General features: G+C 43.2%; 1 protein-coding gene across 1 annotated transcript in view; it reads right to left on the bottom strand.

The window, feature by feature from the left end:
- Positions 1-24,454, bottom strand: part of adgrb3 (adhesion G protein-coupled receptor B3) — an 868,080-nt gene that overhangs the window by 21,436 nt on the left and 822,190 nt on the right. Inside the window, exons 27-30 of the mRNA XM_039737721.1 lie at positions 23,368-23,407; positions 16,944-17,471; positions 11,947-12,044; positions 808-843 (exon numbers count right to left, since the gene is read on the bottom strand). Coding sequence (XP_039593655.1) covers positions 808-843; positions 11,947-12,044; positions 16,944-17,471; positions 23,368-23,407 — 702 coding nt within the window. The remainder of the gene's footprint in view (positions 1-807; positions 844-11,946; positions 12,045-16,943; positions 17,472-23,367; positions 23,408-24,454) is intronic.

Genomic DNA, 24,454 nt, shown 5'->3' with positions numbered 1-24,454 from the left:
ATGCCACAACCGGACATCACCTGTGGGGATCTTGCAAGCACACGTATGGTAGGCACCAACAGCATGAATCCATACACTCAAGCTACCTTGCGTCTGCTGGTGGCAGTGGTGTAATGATGTGTCGGGAATAATTGCTTGGCACGCTTTGGGCCCATTAATACTAATAAACCATCGCTTGAATGCCACGGCCTATTTGAATATTGTTGCAGAGCCTTCAGGGCCACAATGTGCCCATCTTGTAAAGGCTACTTCCAGCATAACATTGCACCATGTCACAAAGTAAGTCATCCCATTATTATATTAATACATTTTATTTCTATAGCACCTTTCCCATGTTCATTGGCTTCATGAACATGAGAAGGCGTTCAGTGTTCGCCGGTGGCCTTCCCAGTCACTGGACCTCAACCTAACAGAACATCTCATGGTGTGGCAGAACGGAGGTTCACAGCAAGACAAACCTGCAGAAATTACATGGAGCAATCCTGTCAGCGTGGACCAGAATCTCAAAGAGGGACGTTTCCATCATCTTGTGGAATCCATGCCATGAAGAACCGAGGCTGTTTTGAGAGCAGAAGGATTCCTACACCTCCTTTACCCTAAGTGGTCCTCATGATTTGCTCAGCGACTGTATATTACACATGGGCATACTTTTTTTCCCCCAAGAGTGCAATCATACATATTTGTTCATTTTAAGCATTTTTTAAAAGTATAAAAGTAAAAACAATACATTTTATAAGGAAAGCTACAAATGGTTGGCCAACCAGATGTTCCTAATTGCCAAATGCCTCACTTGATTCTCATACTTACTTCAAAGTCTAGGTCAGAATAACGGGATTTTCTTCTCTGTGGGAAACAAAGCATGGAGAATGGTGCTTAGGACATCACATTTTTCAAACACATCATTTGTTAAAAATAAAGGTTCTACCATTACTGTCTTGGTCTAGAAGTATCTACTACAAGAAGAGGGAAGGAAACATTTACTCTTCATTTAGACAAAATCTATTTCAAGGGGGTCCTCAAATTTGGTCCCGGTGGGCCACAGTGACTGCAGGTTTTAGTCCTAACCAAAATGTGTTCGTTAGGAGAGGACATCTCTGCTACTAAATAGAACGGCAGGACAAAAAATGGCAACAAGATGCTGGACCAGGAGATGTAACAAACAAACAAACAAAAACCTGGAAACAAAGCAAAGGTCAAAAACGTGTTTAGTTGAAAGAAAAACCAAAAGTACAAAACAATGAAGGACAAAAAACTCTGTGCTGACTGCATGTGTCCCCTCCACATACCTGGCAATAGTTCAACTTGGGGGCATCAAGTAGTCGTACCAAGGCCTCTCCCTTTTATATACCCCATGGTGGTGGTGGTAGGGGGGGGTCACCCCACCTCGCTCCTTCCAATCACTCAGGTTAAGCAAAATATGCAGATGTTCAGGGCATCATGGGAAGGCGGGGGTCAACTCAAGGAATTTTCCATGGACACCAGGGTTCAAAACTGCAAATGGTGCTGCTGAACCAGATTCTACAAAAAAAGGGGCTCCCGCATTAAGTTAAAAAAATGACATACACATTGCGGCTGACGACTGGCAGCATTATCTGGCTAGGATGTCTGAGTACTGGGAGGACTGGGGGGACAGAGCGTGCATAGGGCATTAACAGAATGCTAAATGGCAGCCAGCAGCCCCATGGGTGGGTTCCCTCAGGGGTTCATGGGAGATGGAGTCCTGCTACTCAGCCCTGTTAGGTTCCTTGGGTGCCACCAGGGGGTGCTTCATTGGGCTCCCATTTTACATGGAAGTACTTCTGGGCCAAGCCTATGGGACACTGCAAGTACTCCCGGGTATTACATTTTAGGATCCAGCTGCCACTGCTCCAGGAGCAGGAGTCCGGAGGAGGGCGATGAAGCTCGCTGGAGGAGGAGTGGAGGCGAGAAAGAAAGAAGGAAGAGAAAAGAAGACAAAGGACATTGCTGTGTGTATTTCGGTACTTTTATACTGAGTTTAGGTGGGAAACGATTGGGAAGACTTTCCCACAGAACAAAAAAAGCCTTGTGCCTGTGTCCATCTGTGTCGTGATTGGGGTGCTAGGGTGCCCCTTTCAGGCCACAATATATATGCAATAATAAAAATAATAACGTAATAATAGAGGTTAATGATATATTAATCTTGGGAATATATTAGAATCTGTTAACAGCCACACAGTCCACCGAGGCTCACATGCTCGTTCTCGTCTTGGTCATGTCGGCTGCCCTGTTCAGTCGTTCACTGAGGGTGAGTGCAGCACATATATATGTGGGGGCACCCACTCACTGGGGAGTACTCACACTGGTAATTCGTTCCTTGCCCGAGCACGTCTGTCCGCATGTAACCCCCCAAAGTCTTGTTCGTTTGACTAGTGTGATCGCTCCATGCTGGTGCCAACTGGACTGTGCCCTGGCCCACCAGGAAGAGGTGTGCCCGGGCACCATTCAATAGCATTCGGGAACAGTGTGACCGCTAAAAGTGCCCAAGCACGAAAAACAGGCATGATGTCAATGGTACGACAAGTCATTTAATACCCATTGAGTTATAAAAACAGGTTTTTATTCTCACTTTCCACATGAACGTGAATTGTAGTTGGCAAGAAAAGCTGCAAATTCCTCACTTAATCTCATTTGTCACTGTAAAAATCTTCTCGTATGTGCAGCACAATTAACAGCACAACGATAAATTGGTAAGGGGAGAGCGTCATCCCACTCTAAATGACTCCAAAACAACCACAAAAATCAGGAAAATCATTTTGACATGCATGGGGTCACTCCGTGTTCAGATCTTGATTTGGCCTTCCACACAGTCAGATGGCGATGACAAAAGTGGGCCCTGGCCAAGAACATTAAGTGCAGTGTGAATGCGGGCCAGCAGGGGGAGCATGACCTTAGTCTGGCCCTGAAATCATCGAGTGACCCGCAACCCAGAAGAAAGCCTTCAAAGTCCGTGCTGACAGACATTCCAAATCGGACCACTCTCTGGTAAGTAGCCTCTTCTATCTTTTTCTCGGCAATCGGTTTTATCAACTCTCTTCCCTTTCCATCGCAGCTCGGTGTCTGATGTCCCGGCCGGAGTCGAGTGGAGTTTGTATTTCTCCGCTCATAGTTGTATCTCCGCCAGGTCATGTGCGCTCACGTAGCTGCATCTCCTACTAAACTGGAGACCTCTGGACACCATCAACCAACCACTTAAGTTAAGCGCCAATGTGTGCCAACTGTTTACACCTTCCTTTAACTCTATAAATGGCTCCACTCTCACCCATCATACATGCACACACACACACACACTGGCAAACACCGTCACGGCAGTGCGTCTTACTACACTGCACAGTACAGTGGAACCTCGGGTCACGAACGTCTCAGAACACGTACAAATCGGGTTACGACCAAAAAGTTCACCAACCTTTTGCATCTCTTCACGACCACACACTCGGTTTACGAACAAGCCAGTTTCCCTACCGGTTTGTGCGCACCGATGATTTCCGCACGTGTTGCATTGTTCTCGGTCAGACGTGCGTGCTTTACCTGCGCTCTCTTTGTGCTCAACAGTATTCCGTGTGTTTTTGTAGTTAACCATGGCTTCTAAGCAAGTGAAGAGTGGTGAGAAGAAAGGTTTGAAGAAAATTGAAATCGAAGTAAAGAAAGAAATTATTGAAAAGTATGAGTGTGGCGTTTGTGTTACTGATCTTGCCGCCGAGTACAAGAAGTCAAAATCTACGATTTCAACTATTCTAAAGTAGAAAGAGGCCATTAAAGTTACAGTGTTAACCAGGCAGAGGCCTCAAGTGCTGGAAGAGGTGGAAAAACTGTAACCTCCTCTCCACTCAGTGCCCCCTCACTTCCTTCTTGCAAGCTTAGTTTTCTGGGTAGCTTATGGTTAGTTTTTGTATTACGGATTTTTCAAATGTTCATTTTTCGGTTTGTAGCGTGATTTGTTGCAATGTTCCTTTTCTTGGTGGTTTATTAAATTACGGATTTTTCAAATGTTCATTTTTGCAATGTTCCTATTCTTGGTGGTTTATTAAATTATCAAATGTTCATTTTTTTCCCCGTGCTTAAAACTCGTTAAAAAAAAAGTGTTTTTAGTGAGTGGTTCATAGCGTGATTTGTTGCAATGTTACTTTTCTTAGTAGTTTATTAAATTATGGATTTTTCAAATGTTAATTTTTCGGTTTGTAGCGTGAATTGTTGCAATGTTACTATTCTTGGTGGTTTATTAAATTACGGATTTTTCAAATGTTCATTTTTTTCCCCGTGCTTAAAACTCGTTAAAAAAAAAGTGTTTTTAGTGAGTGGTTCATAGCGTGATTTGTTGCAATGTTACTTTTCTTAGTAGTTTATTAAATTACGGATTTTTCAAATGTTAATTTTTCGGTTTGTAGCGTGAATTGTTGCAATGTTACTTTTGTTGGTGGTTTATTAAATTACGGGTTTTTCAAATGTTCATTTTTTTCCCTGTGCTTAAAACTCATAAAAAAAAAGTGTTTACAGAGAGCGGTTTGTAAGGCTATAGCGCAAATTCTTGCAATGTTAGTTTTCTCTGTTGTTCAAGGTTTTCTCAGTGTTATTCAATGTTTTTACATTTAGTTTACTATTACGCTGTGCATTCTATGGTGTAATTAACTATATTTGTGCTTAAATATCTTATATATATATATAAAAATATATTTACATACAGCTCATACAGTCTGGAACGGATTAATTGTATTTACATACAATCCTATGGGGGAAATTACTTTGGGTCACGAACAAATCGGGTTACGATCAGAGTTTTGAAACGAATTACGGTCGTGAACCGAGGTTCCACTGTACGTCATTATCAAGAAGAATGGAATCAGAAGAGGAATCATTAAAAAGATGAAACCAGTGAGACAAGATTTATCAAACACAGCTTTGGAAACGCGATTAAGAATCTAAAGTGGAGAATCGTAGCGATAAAGTCAGAAACTAAAAATAACAAACAGAGCCAAAGCTAAAACCGTTAGATGTAAATAATAGCCGAGGGGCAAAAACACAGTTTGAAACCAGAGATGCATTCAAATACTGAAACAAAAACGTGCTAGGAATTAGGTAGCATCCACAAACTTGGATGATGAAAACTTCGTACTGCCGGCTTAGGGCCGGGATAATACTGGACATTCAGAATGCTTCCGCGCACGCATCATGGCTGCCACGCGTTCCCAGCGCTCTTTTGAAGTGTCCTCTGAGAACATTGTCAGGAACGAACGCGACATGTTTGAGAGTTGCAATAGCAGCACAAATTTGAGTGTCGCCGTGTGACGGCAAGCCGCATTACAACTCCAACAGGACCAGTGTGTGCGCTTCGATGTTTGATGAGTGGCTCGATGCTGTGACGCAAATCATCAAACTTAAATGCTGACATATGAAATTATTCACGGTGCTTTTCAGCATCCATTACTCACACAAGCAATACAAACGTTGCATATTCTCCATCGTAATGACGTGACATATCTAAAGCTCTCACCTACCGCTATATTTTCGCCTCTTCGCCACAGCACCACACTGCGGAGAATTTTTATCCTCAACATCTTTCTTCCCTAAACTGGACGTGTTTTCTCACCGTGATGATTTCTGATACTGCCACCTGGTGGAATCCTCCAGAATGACATAATGTTCGTCAGCTTTGTACTTCATGTGACGTGACGCGTGCTCCAGCGGTCACTTCTGCTAAGCAAGTGTTGTACTGTTTATACTTGCATGCTGGCAGATTCCATCAGGTGGCACTGTGAGATATCATCACGGTGAGAAGACGTTCAGCTTCAACGTGTTGTGAATTGCCTGAAACATCTGTTAAACATCTGTTACCACAAAATCTCTGAAAAGGATGTTTAATGATTAAATCCATCAATCCAGGGTTGCTCCCATTCCAGCAATCATTGGGCACGAGGCAGAAACAATCCCTGGACGGGGCATCAGCTCATCGCAAGTTGAACACAAGTTACACACACTGGCGTCATTTTAGCGCCACGAAATCGCCAAACATTTGGATCTTTGGAACAAATCCCGGAGCCCACTGTGGAAACCTACCAGAAAAACATGCAAACTGCAGGCAAGGAACAGAAGGGACATGACTCCCTACTGTGAGGTAGCAGTGCTACCGCTCAGTCCACCACCATGTGTAATTATTAATATTGTTCATTATTTAAATGAAGTTAAAGACTTATCTGTAAAATGTAACATACATACCTTAATGCATTTCATCATGAAAGTGATATCAAGTCTAAGTCTAAGGATTCTAAATGTGCAGAGAGCTGGAATATCATAAATGTAATGTGTTCTGAGATCCTGAAGTGGTGGAGTTCAAGTATCTCGGGGTCTTGTTCACAAGTGAGGGAAAAATGGAGCGGAAGACTGATGGGCGGATCGTGATGCGGGCTCTGCATCGGTCTGTCGTGGTGAAAAAAGAACTGAGCTGTGAGGCAAAGCTCTCAATTTATCCGTCGATCTTCGTTCCTACCCTCACCTAGGGTCAAGAGCTGTGGGTAGTGACCAAAAGAACGAGATCGCGAATACAAGCGGCTGAAATGGGTTTCCTCCGTTGGGTGTCTGGGCTTTCCATTAAAGACAGGGTGAGAAGCTCAGTCATCCGGGAGGGGCTCGGAGTAGAGCTGCTGCTCCTCCGCATCGAGAGGAGTCAGATGAGGTGGCTCGGGCATCTGATCAGGATGCCTCCCTGGTGAAGTGTTCCGGGCACGTCTAACCAGGAGGAGGCCCCAGGATATGCTGCAGGGACTTTGTCTCCCGGCTGGCCTGGGAATACCTCGGGATTCCCCCGGAAGAGCTAGAAGAAGTGGCCAGAGAGAGGGAAGTCTGGGCCTCTCTGCTCAAGCTGCTGCCCCCGCGACCCAATCTCAGATAAGCAGAAGAGGATGGATGGATGGATGGATGGATGGATAATGTGTTCTGCCGCTGCTGTCAGTTCAGGAGGAAGCCCCAGCAGCACATAGTGATTAACAACTGGGTCGGTTTTAAGATGACGTTTACGACAGTCCACTTTAATGACAAAATAAACTACGAGGTGTGAGGGACAGCCAGCATTTCAGTCCGGCCAGGACGTCCCTCAACTAAAAGAGAGAGCCTTTTTAGGACACTACATCCCCCGGGATGCTAGATGGCAGCTCCCCTGAACAGAAATGGTTCCCAGGATTCCCGCAGGGCAGCATGGGATATGGAGTCCGGTTCTTCAGCCCTGTTGGGTACTGTGGGTACCGCCAGGGGGAGCTTACTAAAAACCCGGGGATTATTATGGTGATGTTAACCCGGAAGTACTTAGGAGTCACGAGGTTGGAAACCCGCAGTACTTCCGGGACACCTGAGGAAGGCGTTTTGACCCGGAGAAGGAATACTTCCAGGTCAAGGACTATTTAAAGGACTGTGGGAAACCCAGCAGGCTGAGCCGGAGTTGGGTGGGAGTGTGACGGATTGCTGCTGGGAGTGGAGGATTGGTTATTATTATTATTATTGTTGTTATTATTATTGCTTTATTGGAGGGCAGCACGGTGGCGCAGTGGTAGCGCTGCTGCCTCGCAGTTAGGAGACCCGGGTTCGCTTTCCGGGTCCTCCCTGCATGGAGTTTGCATGTTCTCCCCGTGTCTGCGTGGGTTTCCTCCGGGCTCTCCGGTTTCCTTCCACAGTCCAAAGACATGCAGGTTAGGTGGATTGGCGGTTCTGAATTGGCCCTAGTGTGTGCTTGGTGTGTGGGTGTGTTTGTGTGTGTCCTGCGGTAGGTTGGCACCCTGCCCAGGATTGGTTTCTGCCTTGTGCCCTGTGTTGGCTGGGATTGGCTCCAGCAGACCCCCGTGACCCTGTATTTGGATTCAGCGGGTTAGACAATGGATGATTTATTGGAGTATTGTGGAGTGGAGGTGCTTGGTGAACACTATTATTATAAGAAATTCAATTATTTGGACTTTTATCTGGTGTCTGACTTGTTGTCTGAGGGTTCAAGCGGACAACAGCGCCCCCTATCGGTCACAGAGGTTAAAGTGGACATTGAAATTAAAGCCAACATTTCCACTTTAATCCCAAAATAGACCTCTTCACCGTGCCCTTAATTTTTTTCTCTGTGGCTTAAATACGCGGCCGCACATTCTGATGCTGTTGTTAATGGTATGTGAGACTTTTAAAATGTATCATCGTGTCATTACGTTGGGGAATATGTGACGCTTGAAGATAAAAGCAAAACGAATGCATCTGTATGTCGGCACTTTGCTTCGCCACATCAAACCGTTCATCAAACATCGAAGTGCTCACATCGATTCTGTACGGTCCACTTAGCGGCATTCTGTCACATGTAGAGAGTAAACAGAGACTCTGACGTCACATTCCGACTTTTATCACACTGCGCCCCCCCCGACTTTTTGCTGGTACTGCAACTCGCGCACGCGTGGCGTTAATTTCTGAAGACCTGCTCAGAAGACGCATCAAATGAACTCCGGGAATGTGTGGCAACCATGATGCGTATGCGTTCTGAGCGTGAAGTATAAACCGGCCCTAAAATGGTGGTACCCACAACTGAAATCAAAACAAAACAAGTGGTGGCACAATAACACTAATGAACATAAAGGTAAAAAATCTACTAACCGAGTGTTGTACATGAGCACTTGGGATGCGTCAAAATGGCTGGACTGAGATAAGAACACAGACGTAAAGCTCAATTGATCGCCCGGTACTTGCAAGGTGTACCTAATAAAGTGGCCGGTCAGCGTATACGAAAGACCTAACACGTCACAATGAAAACACAATGAGACATTCAATTAGACAATATGTTTGGTTATCTTTAGCAATTGGCTGCTAATAAATCTATTGGCTTTGGACAAAAACCTGCACCCGCTGTGACCCTCCAGGACCAAAACTTGGGGACCCCGACTTACATTACTCTTCATCTCAAGATACGTGCGATTGAAATATCAACACTCAAACAGCAGCACCTAGACTCATACTGTATTTAAAAAGCAAACCGTGAGATTAAACATTTACCTTAGCCGTCCTAAAGAGACCTGGCTGACTCAATTAAACATTACTGGGTAAAGTCAAAGGACAATGGAGTCAATTCCACTTACTTTCATTTGAACGTATAGGCCACACTGCGCACGTTCAAAGAAGGACAATTATGGCAGATGATGGGCACACTGGGATTTCACAGTCTCATAAAACTCGTACATTGGATTCAGAAAGTAGTCGGACCCCTAGACTTTCTGCCCACTTTATTGCATTGTAGATTTCAATTGAAAGGGATACGTCTGCCATTTTTGCCCCATCAGTTTACACTCGGATATCCGTAATGACAAAGTGAAAACGTCTCCACAGAACAGTTTGCAAATTAACTAAAAAAATTACAAAGTGAAATCTCGCCTTCCTAGAAAGTATCTAGACTCTCTGCGGTGGCCCACCAAATTAGGCTCAGGTGCCTTCTGCTTGCTTTAATCCTCCTTGAGATGTTTCAACAACTCGATTGGTGTCCACATGCGAGACGCTGAGTTGATAGGACATTACTTCGAAAGGCTCACGTGTGCCTGGGCATTGAGGGTCCAAGCGTGTGAGGACAACAGGCAACCCATGAAGTGTAAGGCCTCCCCCTGTAAGCCTCCATGATCAAACTGTGGTATCAGGGCAGGGTGTATGAGTGTGTCCACCTGCCATGGATTGGCGCTCGACCATTAGTTCCAGTCTTTCATCCAATGCTTGCTGGGATAACTCCAGCCCCTCACAACTCTGCTTAGGATTAGGTTGGCTCAGAGAGTGAGGTGGTACGGTATGGGAGAAAGTGCACCCAGTGGCCTTAATAAATCTAAAATGGAAGAACTGGGGAACCACCAGGACTCTTTCTAGAATTAACCAAAGTAAGTAACTGGGGCAAGAAGGGCCTTGGTGAGGGAGGTGACAAAGAACCCATTGGTCACTCTAATGGAGCTTTAATAGTCCTGTGTTAAGATGTGAGAACCTGTCAGAATGACAGCCACCTCAGCAGCACTCCGCCAAGCAGGCATTTACGACAGATCTGGGGGAAGGCTGGGGCGGACCATTTGAGTAAAAGACATATAGTATGACAGCTGGAAGGACTCTGAGAACACTGAAGATGAAGATTCTCTGGTCTAATGAGACAAACACTGAACTCCTTGGGCCGAACTCCAAGCACTTTGACTAGCAAACAGCAGACACCTGTCTAATATTGATAGACAGATAGATAGATAGATAGATAGATAGATAGATAGATAGATAGACAGACAGACAGACAGACAGATAGATAGATAGATAGATAGATAGATAGATAGATAGATAGATAGATAGATAGATAGATAGATAGATAGATAGATAGATAGGAAAGGCACTATATAGATAGATAGATAGATAGATAGATAGATAGATAGATAGATAGATAGATAGATAGATATGAAAGGCACTATATGATAGATAGATAGATAGATAGATAGATAGATAGATAGATAGATAGATAGATATGAAAGGCACTATATGATAGATAGATAGATAGATAGATAGATAGATAGATAGATAGATAGATAGATAGATAGATAGATATGAAAGGCACTATATGATAGATAGATAGATAGATAGATAGATAGATAGATAGATAGATAGATAGATAGATAGATAGGAAAGGCACTATATAATAGATAGATAGATAGATAGATAGATAGATAGATAGATAGATAGATAGATAGATATGAAAGGCACTATATGATAGATAGATAGATAGATATGAAAGGCACTATATGATAGATAGATAGATAGATAGATAGATAGATAGATAGATAGATAGGAAAGGCACTATATGATAGATAGATAGATAGATAGATAGATAGATAGATAGATAGATAGATAGATAGATAGATAGATAGATAGATAGATAGATAGGCACCATTAGATAGATAGATAGATAGAATCCCTATGGTGAAGCATGAAGCTGGCAGCATCACTCTATAGGGGGGCTTCTCATTATCATGGATATCATTGAGGGAAGAATGAATGCTGCCAAATACAGAGAGGTCCTTGAAGCCCACCTGCTCCAGAGTGCATGTCTCCTCAGACTGGGGTGACAGTTCACTTTTCGGCACCACAATGACTTGTAGCATATAGCCGAGACAATGCTGGAGTGGCTTCAGAACAAGTCTGTCACTGTCTTTGAGTGGCTTGGCCAAAGCCCTTTCTTTGCAGAGAGACCTGAAGATGGCCATTCACAGACACTTCCCATCCATTCTATTGTCGCTTGAGAGGATCAGCCAGGAATAAAGGGATAAACTGCCCAAATGCAGGTGTGCAAAGCTTGTGGAGACTTACCAAAGAAGACTCAAAGCTGTCATTGCTGACAAAGGGGCTTCTATAAAGTACTAAATTAAAGGTCTGAATACTTGGATGAATGAGTGTTATTTAACAGGATTTCTAAAAACAACTTACCACTTTGTTATTATGGGTTATCGAGTGTAGATAGACGGGCAAAAACAGAACATTTATGCATTTAAAATTAAATGTACAACCCAATAAAGCAGGCAGAATATGAAGGAGTCTGACTCCTTTCCGAACCCGCTGTATATTGTAAAGTCCGTTTAAAAGAGCACCGTTTTGGCACATGATGGGCACATTGGGTTTTCACAACCTTATTAAACACAGACTGAAAAATGATTTAATCCAAACTTTAGCATGAGATCATTACAAGAATGGATACTGTTTTTCTATTATGTGCATCCATTTTACATTCTGTGTGAATTAGCCGTTGACAGAATGCATATTGTAAGACTGCTGTTGCTGGCAGACTGCTGAAGCTTACTGTTAAAGCTCACCATCTGCCCAACAATGGCATCCATCTTAGGCTTTCCAGGAGGTTCTCTGGACACGGCTAACTGCACACCGCGGCTTTCCGAATAGCAAGCAGCCATGCAAACGTACCTCTAAGGAGCTCATGGATATTGTAGATCCTGTTTCGCTTCTTGGTAAACCTCCAGATTCTTCCATTTCAGCTAGAAAGTTTTTAACTGCTGTTCGTGGTTCAAAAGGCATGCTCTGCATGTGCTCCTGGCCCACAAACTGATGGTCTAAATTCAAACTGAACTGATCCATTACAGGAGCATTAATACTGAAGTCAGGGTTCACCTTGTAATGCATTAATCTTTCATGTTGCAAAGCGTCCATGCCAATGTTTAGCTTGCCGTCATCCTTTACCAGGGGTTGAACAGAACCTCTTGGCATCACAATATAGTCACTATCCATTAAGGAGCCTTGCTGATGCAACAGTTCGGTGTCACCCGTTTTCAAATTGTCATCAGTAGATAAATAAACAGTTCTTCTCATATCGCTGGTGCTGTCCACACCAGGGTCAGTTCGTTCGCTTATTCCAATGGGCAAATGAAGTCCGGATGGCTGTTGGATTATAACTTTGGAGATGATATTGCCGGGTAAGGTTGAATAGCTCATGCCTTCGGGACCTTTCTCATCTTCATCATCATTAAGAGAAATTCTGGAGAGTGTTCCGGTGATTGTGGCGGCTCTACAAGGACCTAAATCTTTGTGAAGAACTGTAAGAAAGTTTAAAAAAAAAAGAAAAATCATGCATGTTAATAAGATCATGAAGAATGGCAGAATGGTTGGCACAGTTTCCTGACAGCTTTAGTGTTCGGGGTTCAGTCCTAAGGCAACATGTGGGCAGACATTTCCATCAATTTTCTGGTTTCTGCCAGAAATTCAATGCTTCCAAATAAAAAAAAATAGTCAACATTAGCTTGATTGGCAACAGTAACCTGGAATGGCCACGGTTCAATCTGTAAATAAGTGTACCCATTGAAGTGTGCACCAATCTGTCCCATTTCCCCATAACATACAGAAGAGTTTCCCCAGTGCATCTTCACCTCACCTTCTGGACTCTACTGAGGTGGGTGATGCCACTCCAGGATGAGAGATGGCGCTGTTGCTAAGTGTATCTTCTCTTTTTCACCCTTAGGTCTAAGGAGACACCCAAAGTGGATGCCTGGCCCTGCCCACGACCCCTTAGCCCCACCCCTTTATTCCCACACACCATAAAAACATGAGGTCCCCGCCAGCTGGCATCTCATTTAATTCTTCAATGAGGACAGGGCTCCCGCTGACGGGCCCTTTTTTAGGCAGCGTTGGGCTAAATAAGGACGCCTTTTTTTGTGCCCAGTGTACCATTTCAGTTATTTCTGTTTGTGACGATGGCCTGACTAGTGCCCCAGTACTCTCTTTGGCTTCCTGTTCACCCGGTCACAGTCTCTGAAAGCCATACTCCTGTATATTCAATCTGGCCTACGGGACCTTCCACCCCTTATCACCATATGGCATCTTGGAACACTACACACGCTAGAGAAGAGGGAGTTCATTTTTATTTTTTTCAGAAGGGCCTGAGGATGAAACACAACGGAATTTGTTTCGTTAAAACAAAAATCGTAATCCCACCCTTTTGGAAGGTCGACCATCGCAGCAGCAGCACTCCATCAAGTAGGCAACAGTTTGTCAGAATAACCCGATTAACACGACAAAGAACACACCACACAAGCAGAGGTTTCATATTCAATCCCGTCTCAGATGAAGAGAGAGATATTTAAAATGTCACGTTGATGACGTAATGCGACATGCAGGCCGACCAACAGTGGAATAAGAAAGCATTGAGACCCCTTCACATTCTGCCCACTTTATTGGAATGTAGATGGAATTTTAGTTGGGTACTTTTTAGATTTTTGCCAATGAATCTGCACTCGAGTACCCAAAATGACAAAGTGAAGACACGTTTTCAGAAAGGTCGCCAGTCAGTCATTATCCAACCTGCTATATCCTAACTACAGGGTCACGGGGTCTGCAGGAGCTAATCCCAGCCAGCACAGGGTGCAAGGCAGGAACAAACCCCGGGCAGGACACCAGCACACTGCTGGGCACACACACACACACACCAAGCACACACTAGGGACAATTTAGGATCGCCATGTGGTGTTATGGGTCCACAGCTCGTTGAGCAAAGGCCATTCATTTTAAATAAATAATCGACGCACTCGCGGCTTAGCGAGGGGACGTTGGGCCATTGGGTGTGGGCGTTTCTCACCGAGTGCACAGGTGAGGAACTGCCCACATTCGTGATTGGCTAATGCTGCAGCTGCTGTGGCCCGCGCCATTTTAAAAAGCACGAGTCGGCTGTGGGGTGAAAAAGAAACGATCGGAGAGAAAAAGGAAAGGAAAGAGGACGGAGGTTACCGGGAGCAGATGAGGAGGCAGGTCGGTGAAAGAGAGAGAACGAGCGAGTGAGCAAACGAACGAGCGCTCACGGGCAGCTGCGAGGGCCTGGGGTGTTGGGCCTACACCCAGGCGTTTGAGTTGGATGTCGCTACCCGCTGAGCGATTATGTAGCGGGAGTGACCGAGGGAAGGCGACTGGCCGCAGAGAGGCCGCGGAAAGGCAGCGGAAGTCGGGAGACTTGGTGGTTGGAATCCCCAACGTGGGCGACCTGGCCGTCATGGGCGCCGGCAGGGGGGTGCAAGTAGGTGCACGTGCACCCCCCTAGCTTTTGAAAAAAAAAGGAAATGGAGAAAAAAAATAAATCTTTCAATAATAAGAAAAACGCGAAAAATAGTTTTATTTTAAATTTTTAAATTACAATTAGACGTTTACATTTTACAACTATACATAAACAATCATTCACTTTGTTTCTAAAAGAGCATCTCAAGCCTTCTTTTTTGTTGTCCAAACTTGTCTACAACTTTGTCGATAAATTTTGGACAATTATTTATTCTTTTTTTGTGTACACTAAGCATACATAATCCACTTAATCTATCGTCACTCATTGTAGATCGGTTCCAAGTTTTGACGCCGTAATGTGCTAAAAGATCTTTCAATACTGCAGGTTGTTGCAGGAAGTGTCATGCCAATCTTGAGTGCCTCGGAAACAGCCGGATAAAACTTCGTAGCCTCTTCAATTAAACTAATTTCGTTTGCAATGTTTTTATTTTTCCACATCTCATACCATGTGGTAGCATCAGATATAAAGTTTGGAAGAATATCACCATACAGACTGTTAATGTCTTCCAGAACTATTAAAAACGATGATTTATCCAATTTACTCATTTCTTTTGGGTGAAGTTGTAAAAGTGAAAATGCTTTCTCTTGTGTAAAAGAATACCGAATTTGTAGAGAAGATATTATAGAATCCAAATAAGGGATGAAAATGGACCTCCTAAAATATTCTTCTGCGTTTTCAGAAAGTAAATTCGATCTGTGAACTTGCCTTTTATTTAACCGTGGCTGTTTTAATTCAATGTCTAATTCTTCACAAATCGATTGTGCTTTTTTGAAAATCAATGAAAACTCTTCAGAAACATTGTCTCGATGGGATTGCAGCACATCTATTAATTGAATTATATGAGCAGTTACATCTTTAATGTTCATATTTACTTGCTGCAACTGATTGCACACAGGTTCGAGTTTAGCGAATAAGTAGCAATTACTAAAAGCGTCAAAATGTAAGTTGGAGTTGTAATAGCAGTGAACAGCAAATGAGCCTTAACCTTTGTGTTTTTGTTCGCACTGTCCTCTGTAAGCTTTTCTAGCGCTTGGACAATTACCAAAAGTTCTCAGAAAATATTCTGATACTTTTATACTTTGCCGACCAACGTGTTTCACAAAACAGAGGAATATTAGGAATCAAAGATCGTCGTAAAGTGCTCTCTCTAAAAAGTTGATTACTTCTTTAGTTGTGCCACTGGCATTTTGAACTTCTTTGACATTGTTCAAGTCATTAATGACGAGATTCAATATATGACTGGCACAATGAAAATACAAAGCCTTAGGGTGCTTGTCTCTGATAAGCTTCTGAACACCACCTTCTTTACCTGCCATCGTAGAACAACCGTCATAACCTTGACCGACAAGTCGCGACAAATCTAAATTACAATCATTCAGAAACTGAAGGATTGCTTCTGAGATTGATACTGCATCCAATTTGGTCAACAGAGTATAACCCAGAAATTCTTCGCACACTGTCAACTGCCCCTGCCTTCATCGCAACGCAAAAATCGCACACCAATGGATAGTTGTTTTGTTCCACTAATATCTGCAGTCTCATCAGCCAACACAGAAAAACGGATGCTTTTTTAACCTCGCAGATTATCTGTTCTTTGAGAATATCTGCACAGGTTTGGATCAGCTCATTTTGAATCTGATGGGATATGTATAACGCATTTTTTGGTCCAGATTCCAAATGATTTTTTAAAACTTGATCACCTGATTGAATTCGAAATGCAACATATCTGTAAAGACAGAACCTTGATCACTTTTTCCCCGAAGAGGAAGCTCATGCTGAGCAATAAATAAAACTGTTGAAGTAATTGACCAAGCTTGTCTCTATTTTCTTCAATTTTTCTGTGGTATGTTGAATCCAGAATTTCACGAATACTGAGTTGTTGTTTTTTCATTATTTTCTGAAACTGGATGGAAGAAGCTATTGCATTGATGTGCCATTGGGAATTGGCGTGAGATTGTGCAACTTCATGAAATTTGTGAAATTTAAGACACGGGAAAGGATAAATTGTTGCAGACCACGTTGAACTGGAGGTCGAAATAAGACGCAAACTCGACAAAAGGTCCTCTTGCACTGGCTGAATATGCTAACCACGGATATGTCTTGAGCCATTCCAATCTGAAGAGACGTTTAGCTTCAGGGTTTGCATCTTTCTTGAAATCATACGTTTGACTAGGAGTCCAACATTCCTGCAGCAGCTTCAGACGAAGTTCGTCATCAATATGACAGTTGGTGTTTGTGTACAACCCGATATCGACGCGATTGGGATTGACATCCAACGAAGTTTCATCAGTGGTACTTTCTGATCCAATGCTAGTTTGATCGTGGCTTGTGCTGGATGAAGGTCAGAAATTAACTGCTGTTCGTGGTTCAAAAGGCATGCTCTGCATGTGCTCCTGGCCCACAAACTGATGGTCTAAATTCAAACTGAACTGATCCATTACAGGAGCATTAATACTGAAGTCAGGGTTCACCTTATAATGCATTAATCTTTCATGTTGCAAAGCGTCCATGCCAATGTTTAGCTTGCCGTCATCCTTTACCAGGGGTTGAACAGAACCTCTTGGCATCACAATATAGTCACTATCCATTAAGGAGCCTTGCTGATGCAACAGTTCGGTGTCACCCGTTTTCAAATTGTCATCAGTAGATAAATAAACAGTTCTTCTCATATCGCTGGTGCTGTCCACACCAGGGTCAGTTCGTTCGCTTATTCCAATGGGCAAATGAAGTCCGGATGGCTGTTGGATTATAACTTTGGAGATGATATTGCCGGGTAAGGTTGAATAGCTCATGCCTTCGGGACCTTTCTCATCTTCATCATCATTAAGAGAAATTCTGGAGAGTGTTCCGGTGATTGTGGCGGCTCTACAAGGACCTAAATCTTTGTGAAGAACTGTAAGAAAGTTTAAAAAAAAAAGAAAAATCATGCATGTTAATAAGATCATGAAGAATGGCAGAATGGTTGGCACAGTTTCCTGACAGCTTTAGTGTTCGGGGTTCAGTCCTAAGGCAACATGTGGGCAGACATTTCCATCAATTTTCTGGTTTCTGCCAGAAATTCAATGCTTCCAAATAAAAATAAATAGTCAACATTAGCTTGATTGGCAACAGTAACCTGGAATGGCCACGGTTCAATCTGTAAATAAGTGTACCCAGTGAAGTGTGCACCAATCTGTCCCATTTCCCCATAACATACAGAAGAGTTTCCCCAGTGCATCTTCACCTCACCTTCTGGACTCTACTGAGGTGGGTGATGCCACTCCAGGATGAGAGATGGCGCTGTTGCTAAGTGTATCTTCTCTTTTTCACCCTTAGGTCTAATGAGACACCCAAAGTGGATGCCTGGCCCTGCCCACGACCCCTTAGCCCCACCCCTTTATTCCCACACACCATAAAAACATGAGGTCCCCGGCAGCTGGCATCTCATTTAATTCTTCAATGAGGACAGGGCTCCCGCTGACGGGCCCTTTTTTAGGCAGCGTTGGGCTAAATAAGGACGCCTTTTTTTGTGCCCAGTGTACCATTTCAGTTATTTCTGATTGTGACGATGGCCTGACTAGTGCCCCAGTACTCTCTTTGGCTTCCTGTTCACCCGGTCACAGTCTCTGAAAGCCATACTCCTGTATATTCAATCTGGCCTACGGGACCTTCCACCCCTTATCACCATATTGCATCTTGGAACACTACACACGCTAGAGAAGAGGGAGTTCATTTTTATTTTTTTCAGAAGGGCCTGAGGATGAAACACAATGGAATTTGTTTCGTTAAAACAAAAATCGTAATCCCACCCTTTTGGAAGGTCGACCATCGCAGCAGCAGCACTCCATCAAGTAGGCAACAGTTTGTCAGAATAACCCGATTAACACGACAAAGAACACACCACACAAGCAGAGGTTTCATATTCAATCCCGTCTCAGATGAAGAGAGAGATATTTAAAATGTCATGTTGATGACGTAATGCGACATGCAGGCCGACCAAAAGCGGAATAAGAAAGCATTGAGACCCCTTCACATTCTGCACACTTGATTGGAATGTAGATGGAATTTTAGTTGGGTACTTTTTAGATTTTTGCCAATGAATCTGCACTCGAGTACCCAAAATGACAAAGTGAAGACACGTTTTCAGAAAGGTCGTCAGTCAGTCATTATCCAACCTGCTATATCCTAACTACAGGGTCACGGGGGTCTGCAGGAGCCAATCCCAGCCAGCACAGGGTGCAAGGCAGGAACAAACCCCGGGCAGGACACCAGCACACTGCTGGGCACACACACACACACACCAAGCACACACTAGGGACAATTTAGGATCGCCATGTGGTGTTATGGGTCCACAGCTCGTTGAGCAAAGGCCATTCATTTTAAATAAATAATCGACGCACTCGCGGCTTAGCGAGGGGACGTTGGGCCATTGGGTGTGGGCGTTTCTCACCGAGTGCACAGGTGAGGAACTGCCCACATTCGTGATTGGCTAAAGCTGCAGCTGCTGTGGCCCTCGTCATTTTAAAAAGCACGAGTCGGCTGTGGGGTGAAAAAGAAACGATCGGAGAGAAAAAGGAAAGGAAAGAGGACGGAGGTTACCGGGAGCAGATGAGGAGGCAGGTCGGTGAAAGAGAGAGAACGAGCGGTGAGCAAACAGCAGGCCATGGGCAGAAGGCGAGGGCCTGGGGTGTTGGGCCTACACCCAGGCGTTTGAGTTGGATGTCGCTACCCGCTGAGCGATTATGTAGCGGGAGTGACCGAGGGAAGGCGACTGGCCGCAGAGAGGCCGCGGAAAGGCAGCGGAAGTCGGGAGACTTGGTGGTTGGAATCCCCAACGTGGGCGACCTGGCCGTTGGTGGAAACCAAGTTCTCCGAGGCTGGGATGAGTGCCATACCGGAGCCAGGGATCGGGAGGTCTCCAGTCTCGAATGTGTGTTGTAGGAGGGCAGCTGCATAGAGAGTGTGACTCCTCTGTTGCGAAGCCTGGACAGGGAGATGCAGGGGAGTCACATGTTAAAAGAAGCACCGAGCTTGTTTGTTGTTTTAAGACTGCTTCCTAAAGAAGATTTTTAACCTCTCGTTTTAAAGGATTGTTTTTTCTATTTATTGATTTTAACCTCCACGTTCTTTTATTGGATTATTTATTGAATGAACTGCACTATTTATTGGAACACTTTTGTTTTTGATTGTTTCTTTTAAATAAAAGCACTGTTGCACTTTCAACCATCCCCTTGCTTAGATGTTTATTGCCTTCACTGACTAGCTCACTCGGTTTCATTATCGACGGTGTTGGGTTCAAGGGTTCCCAAACAACCATGGGAGCGTGGAGCCAGAACCCACATCGTCACATGCCAATGCACCTAACCTGCATATCTTTGGACTGCGGGCGGAAACCCACACTGACACGGGGAGAACATGCAAACTCCATGTGGGGAGGACCCGGGGAGCAAACCCAGGCCTCCTTACTGTGAGGCAGCAATGCTACCACTGCGCCACCGTGCCGCCCTTTTCAGAAAGGTTTGCAAATTTATGATTTTGATCAGGGGTCACCAACTCCAGTCCTGGAGGACCACCGAGGCTGCAGGTTTTCATTCTAACCCTTGTATTAATGAGTAACCAGTTTTTGCTGCTAATTAACTTCTTTTGAACTCATTTTATTTGATTTGCCCTTGAAGACTCTGACCCCTTAATTGTTTCTTTTTCCTTCATTACCAGCCAAACAATAATGAGATACCAAATGAGCCAAAACAACTGATGTCCATCATACAATATCTGAAAATAAGGAAAGATGAAGGTCTGAGGAATATCGATCTGCTCAGGTCCCCAAAAATTTTACTAGTGCTCTTAGAAAAGAGAAAATCATCAATTTCAGAAATGTCTCCTAATGCACCACGAGAGCAGCAACATGCCATGAAATTAAAGGATGGGTTAAAATAACGATAAGAATCGGCGCCTCATTAAGTAGCTGGTTGGAGTGAAATTGGTTGGAGTTTGAGGCCCTTGGTCTCCTGCTGGCTCCCTCACTTCACATTTCATTTCTGTTTGGGTGCCATTTAAGGAGAGGAATGAAGAAATTCAGGGGAACAAATCTTAAAAAAAGCAATTCAATTGAAATGAATTCACAAAAAGTTAATTAGCAGCACAAACAGGGCACTCGTTAATAAAAGGGATTAGAATGAAAACCTGCAGTCACGGTGGTCCTCCAGGACCAGAGTTGGCGACCCCTGATTTAGACTCTCCACTGTGGCACTCCAGAGTGTGCTCATGTGCCTCCTGTTTGCTGTACTTCTCCTAGAAATGTTTCTAGAACTTCATTAGAGTCCATCTGTGACAAATTGATGTTTAGAAAGTCACAGGTGTACCCATGTATAAAAGGTCCACAATTCACACAGCATGTCAAGACCAAAAACTAAAGCCATGATGTCTAAGGAAGTCTCCATAGATCTCCTTGATCAAACTATGGTGGAGGCATAAATCTTTGGAAGGGGACAAAACAGTTTTTAAAACTTAGAGTGATTGCCAGGAGCACAGTGGCCTTAAGAATTGTAAAATGGAAGAAGCTAGGAACTACCAGGACTCTTCCTACAGTTGACAATCCGGACAAACAGAGTAACTGAGTAAGATGTGCCTTGGCCAGGGAGGTGACTGCAACCCAATGGTCACTCAATCAGAGCTTCAGAAGTTCTCTGCTGAGAGGGGAGAACCTATCAAAAAGGACAACCAACTCCGCAGCACTCCATCAATCAGGTGTTTATGGCAGAGTGGCTAGACAGAAGCCACTCTTAAGTAAAGTTTAGCAAAAGGACTCTGAGGGCACTGAGGAAAACCATTATCTGGTCAGATGAGACAAAACAGAACTCATTGGGCAAAACAGCAAGCAGTACGTCTGGAGAAGTCCAGACTCTGCTCATCATCTGCCTAATACCATCTCTGGATGGAAGCATTTCGGTGACAGCAGCATCATGTTATGGGGGTGCTTCTCAGACCCAGGGATAGGGAAAAAGACCAAAAATAACTCTTTGGGAAGAAGTCCAAGCACTCTGTCTGGCAAAGACCAGGCACTGCTCATCATCTGCCCAATACAGATGGACAGATACTGTAGATATGAAAGACAAAACATACTAGACAGACAGATGGGTAGATATGAAAGGCACTATATACTAAATAGATAGAGAGAGAGAGACAAAAGGCACTATATACTAGATAGACAGAGATAGAGCGAGATGAAAGGCACTATATACTAGAGAGAGAGATAGCACCTTTCATATCTAACAGACAGACAGATAGATATGAAAAACGCTATATAAAAAATAGATAGATAGATAGATAGATAGATAGATAGATAGAGAAGGCACCATATAATACACAGATTGATATGAAAGGCAGTGTATACTAGAGAGCGAAAGAGAGAGAAGTAGATATGAAATGCACTATATGATAGATAGATAGATATTAAAGGTGCTATATACTAGATAAAGGTGCTATATACTAGATAGATAGATAAATAGACAGACAGATAGATAGATAGATAGATAGATAGATAGATAGATAGATAGATAGATAGATAGATAGATAGATAGATAGATAGATATGAAAGGTGCTATATAACAGACAGACAAATAAATACGAAAAATACTATATAACAAATAGATAGATATGAAAGGTGCTATATACTAGATAGACAGATAGATAAGATAGATGGGAAAGGCACTATATACTAGAGATAGATAGATAGATAGATAGATAGATGGATAGATAGTGAAAGGCACAATATAATAGATAGATAGATAGATAGATAGATAGATAGATAGATAGATAGATAGATAGATAGATAGATAGATAGATAGATAGATAGAAAGATAGCAAAGGCACTATATAATAGATAGATAGATAGATAGATAGATAGATAGATAGATAGATAGATAGATAACATCCCTGTGGTGAAGCATGGTGGTTGCATGGTAGTGCGTCTCAGCAGCATGGACAGCGAGACTGGTCAGAAAAGAGGTATGGATGAATGTAGAGATGTCCTTGAAGAAAACCTGCTCTAGAATGCATGTCTCCTCAGACTGGAGCAAAGGTTCACCTTTCTGCATGACAATGACACAAAGCATACAGCCAAGACAACACTGGAGTAGCTTTGGGATGAGTCTGATTGTCCTTGAGTGGCCCAGCCAAAGCTCAGACTAAAAACACGTGTGGAGAGGCCTGAGGATGGCAGTTTGCAGACACTTCCCAACCAATTTAAGGGAGTTTGAGTGGATCTGCCAGGAAGAATGGGGTAAAGTAAAGTACCCCAAATCCAGGTGTGCAATGCTTGTAGAGACTTACCAGAGAAGACTTGAAGCTGTCATTGCTACCAAAGGGGCCTCTGCTAAGTACTGAAGGAAGGCTCCTCAATACGTCTATGAACAAGAGATTTCACTTTTTGACCTTTAACAACATTTTCTGAAAACATGTTTTCACTTTGTCATTATGGGTTTTTGAGTGTAGATCAAGAAAACAAAAATGGCAAATGTACCCCTTTAAAAGTAAATATACAACACAATCAAGTGTGCAGAAAGTGAAGAGGTGTGAACGCTTCCTGAACCCACCGCACATATTCTGAGTAGCTAGTTGTCGTGTCGAAGTCCGAGAGATGAATCAGTTTGTATTCTGACAAGACAAGTTTACTTCAATGTCACTCTGATGTTATTATTATTTGGGTGTTGATGCTGAGCTTAAAGAAAAATATTCAATTATTCCAATATCCAAAGCACATGACAAGGAAAAAACAGTGTTTAAACCAAAATAATAATTTTTCTGATTACCTGATCGACAAGCAATGTCCACATCCTTTTCAAAATCTGTCTGTTGAGAGACAACAGCATATTGAAATAAACAATTTGTAATGAATACATAAAGCTAACAATTTATATAAATAATTAACAGAAACATTTCTGCAACACCCCTCTCTCACATACGGCTACTTTTATACGTATTTCTCTTACAGAGTGACATTCATCAATCCAATCACACTGAACAGTACATTTTTTCTAAGGTTTTACTTCCTATAATTTCACACAGTTGGACTTTGAAGAAACATGAAATGAACTTTTTTGAACGTACTGTAGTGTGTTTATCCACTTAATGATTCAGACACACCACATTAGTTCAACTGACCTAAACATGTTTTGCTGCTGATTTTCATTTGTACTCTGCATGTGATATTCTCGTTTAAGTGTCTAAAAATAAATGGATGGATTCAAAGCGCACTGATGCCACTTTTCCATCATCGCCACGTCCTCTATGGCCTAAAATGAAAGCTTCCACCATGTTTGTCATCGACTTTGCCAACATTAGTAGGGAAGAAGTGGGAATTCAGAAGATGAACCTTTAGCCGCATAGTGCACTTCATGGTTTTGTACGCCCAACATGTGTTGTCTGCCAGTTGGATGTAGTTTGGTGCTCTGCAGCTGCCAAAAAAAATTCTGAACTATGCGCCTACCACGTGGTTACCATCAACCCCACTGGTCGGTCTTGAAACCGCTTGTTCGATGAAGACACGTTCGATTAACTTATTTAATGTTGCCATCAGTTATTCATGGAAACACCCATCTCAAATATCGAAATCCTCCATGTTCCTTGCTCATCCATCCGTATTTTATAAATATCTTTGTTGGATTGACAAGAAGTTTATGTGCCACACTTTTCTGACCCAATGCAGTGGCCAGTTTGTGTTTTCTTTAATGGCCCGAGACTCTTTAGCTTGGCTGGCCCATTCACAAATGAAACAACTGGACTGGGGATATCCGAGGCGCTGTGTCACAACTTTTAGAGGACATCAGATGTTCCAGCTGTAGTTGATGTAGTGCATCTTAAAACACTCAAAATATGAGAGGAAATCATAAAAATAGG

The sequence above is a fragment of the Polypterus senegalus genome, chromosome 16 (assembly GCF_016835505.1).
Source record: "Polypterus senegalus isolate Bchr_013 chromosome 16, ASM1683550v1, whole genome shotgun sequence".
NCBI classification, from domain to species: domain Eukaryota; kingdom Metazoa; phylum Chordata; class Cladistia; order Polypteriformes; family Polypteridae; genus Polypterus; species Polypterus senegalus.
The sequence above is the reverse complement of the archived record's forward strand: the minus strand, read 5'-3'. Positions and strand labels throughout refer to the sequence as shown.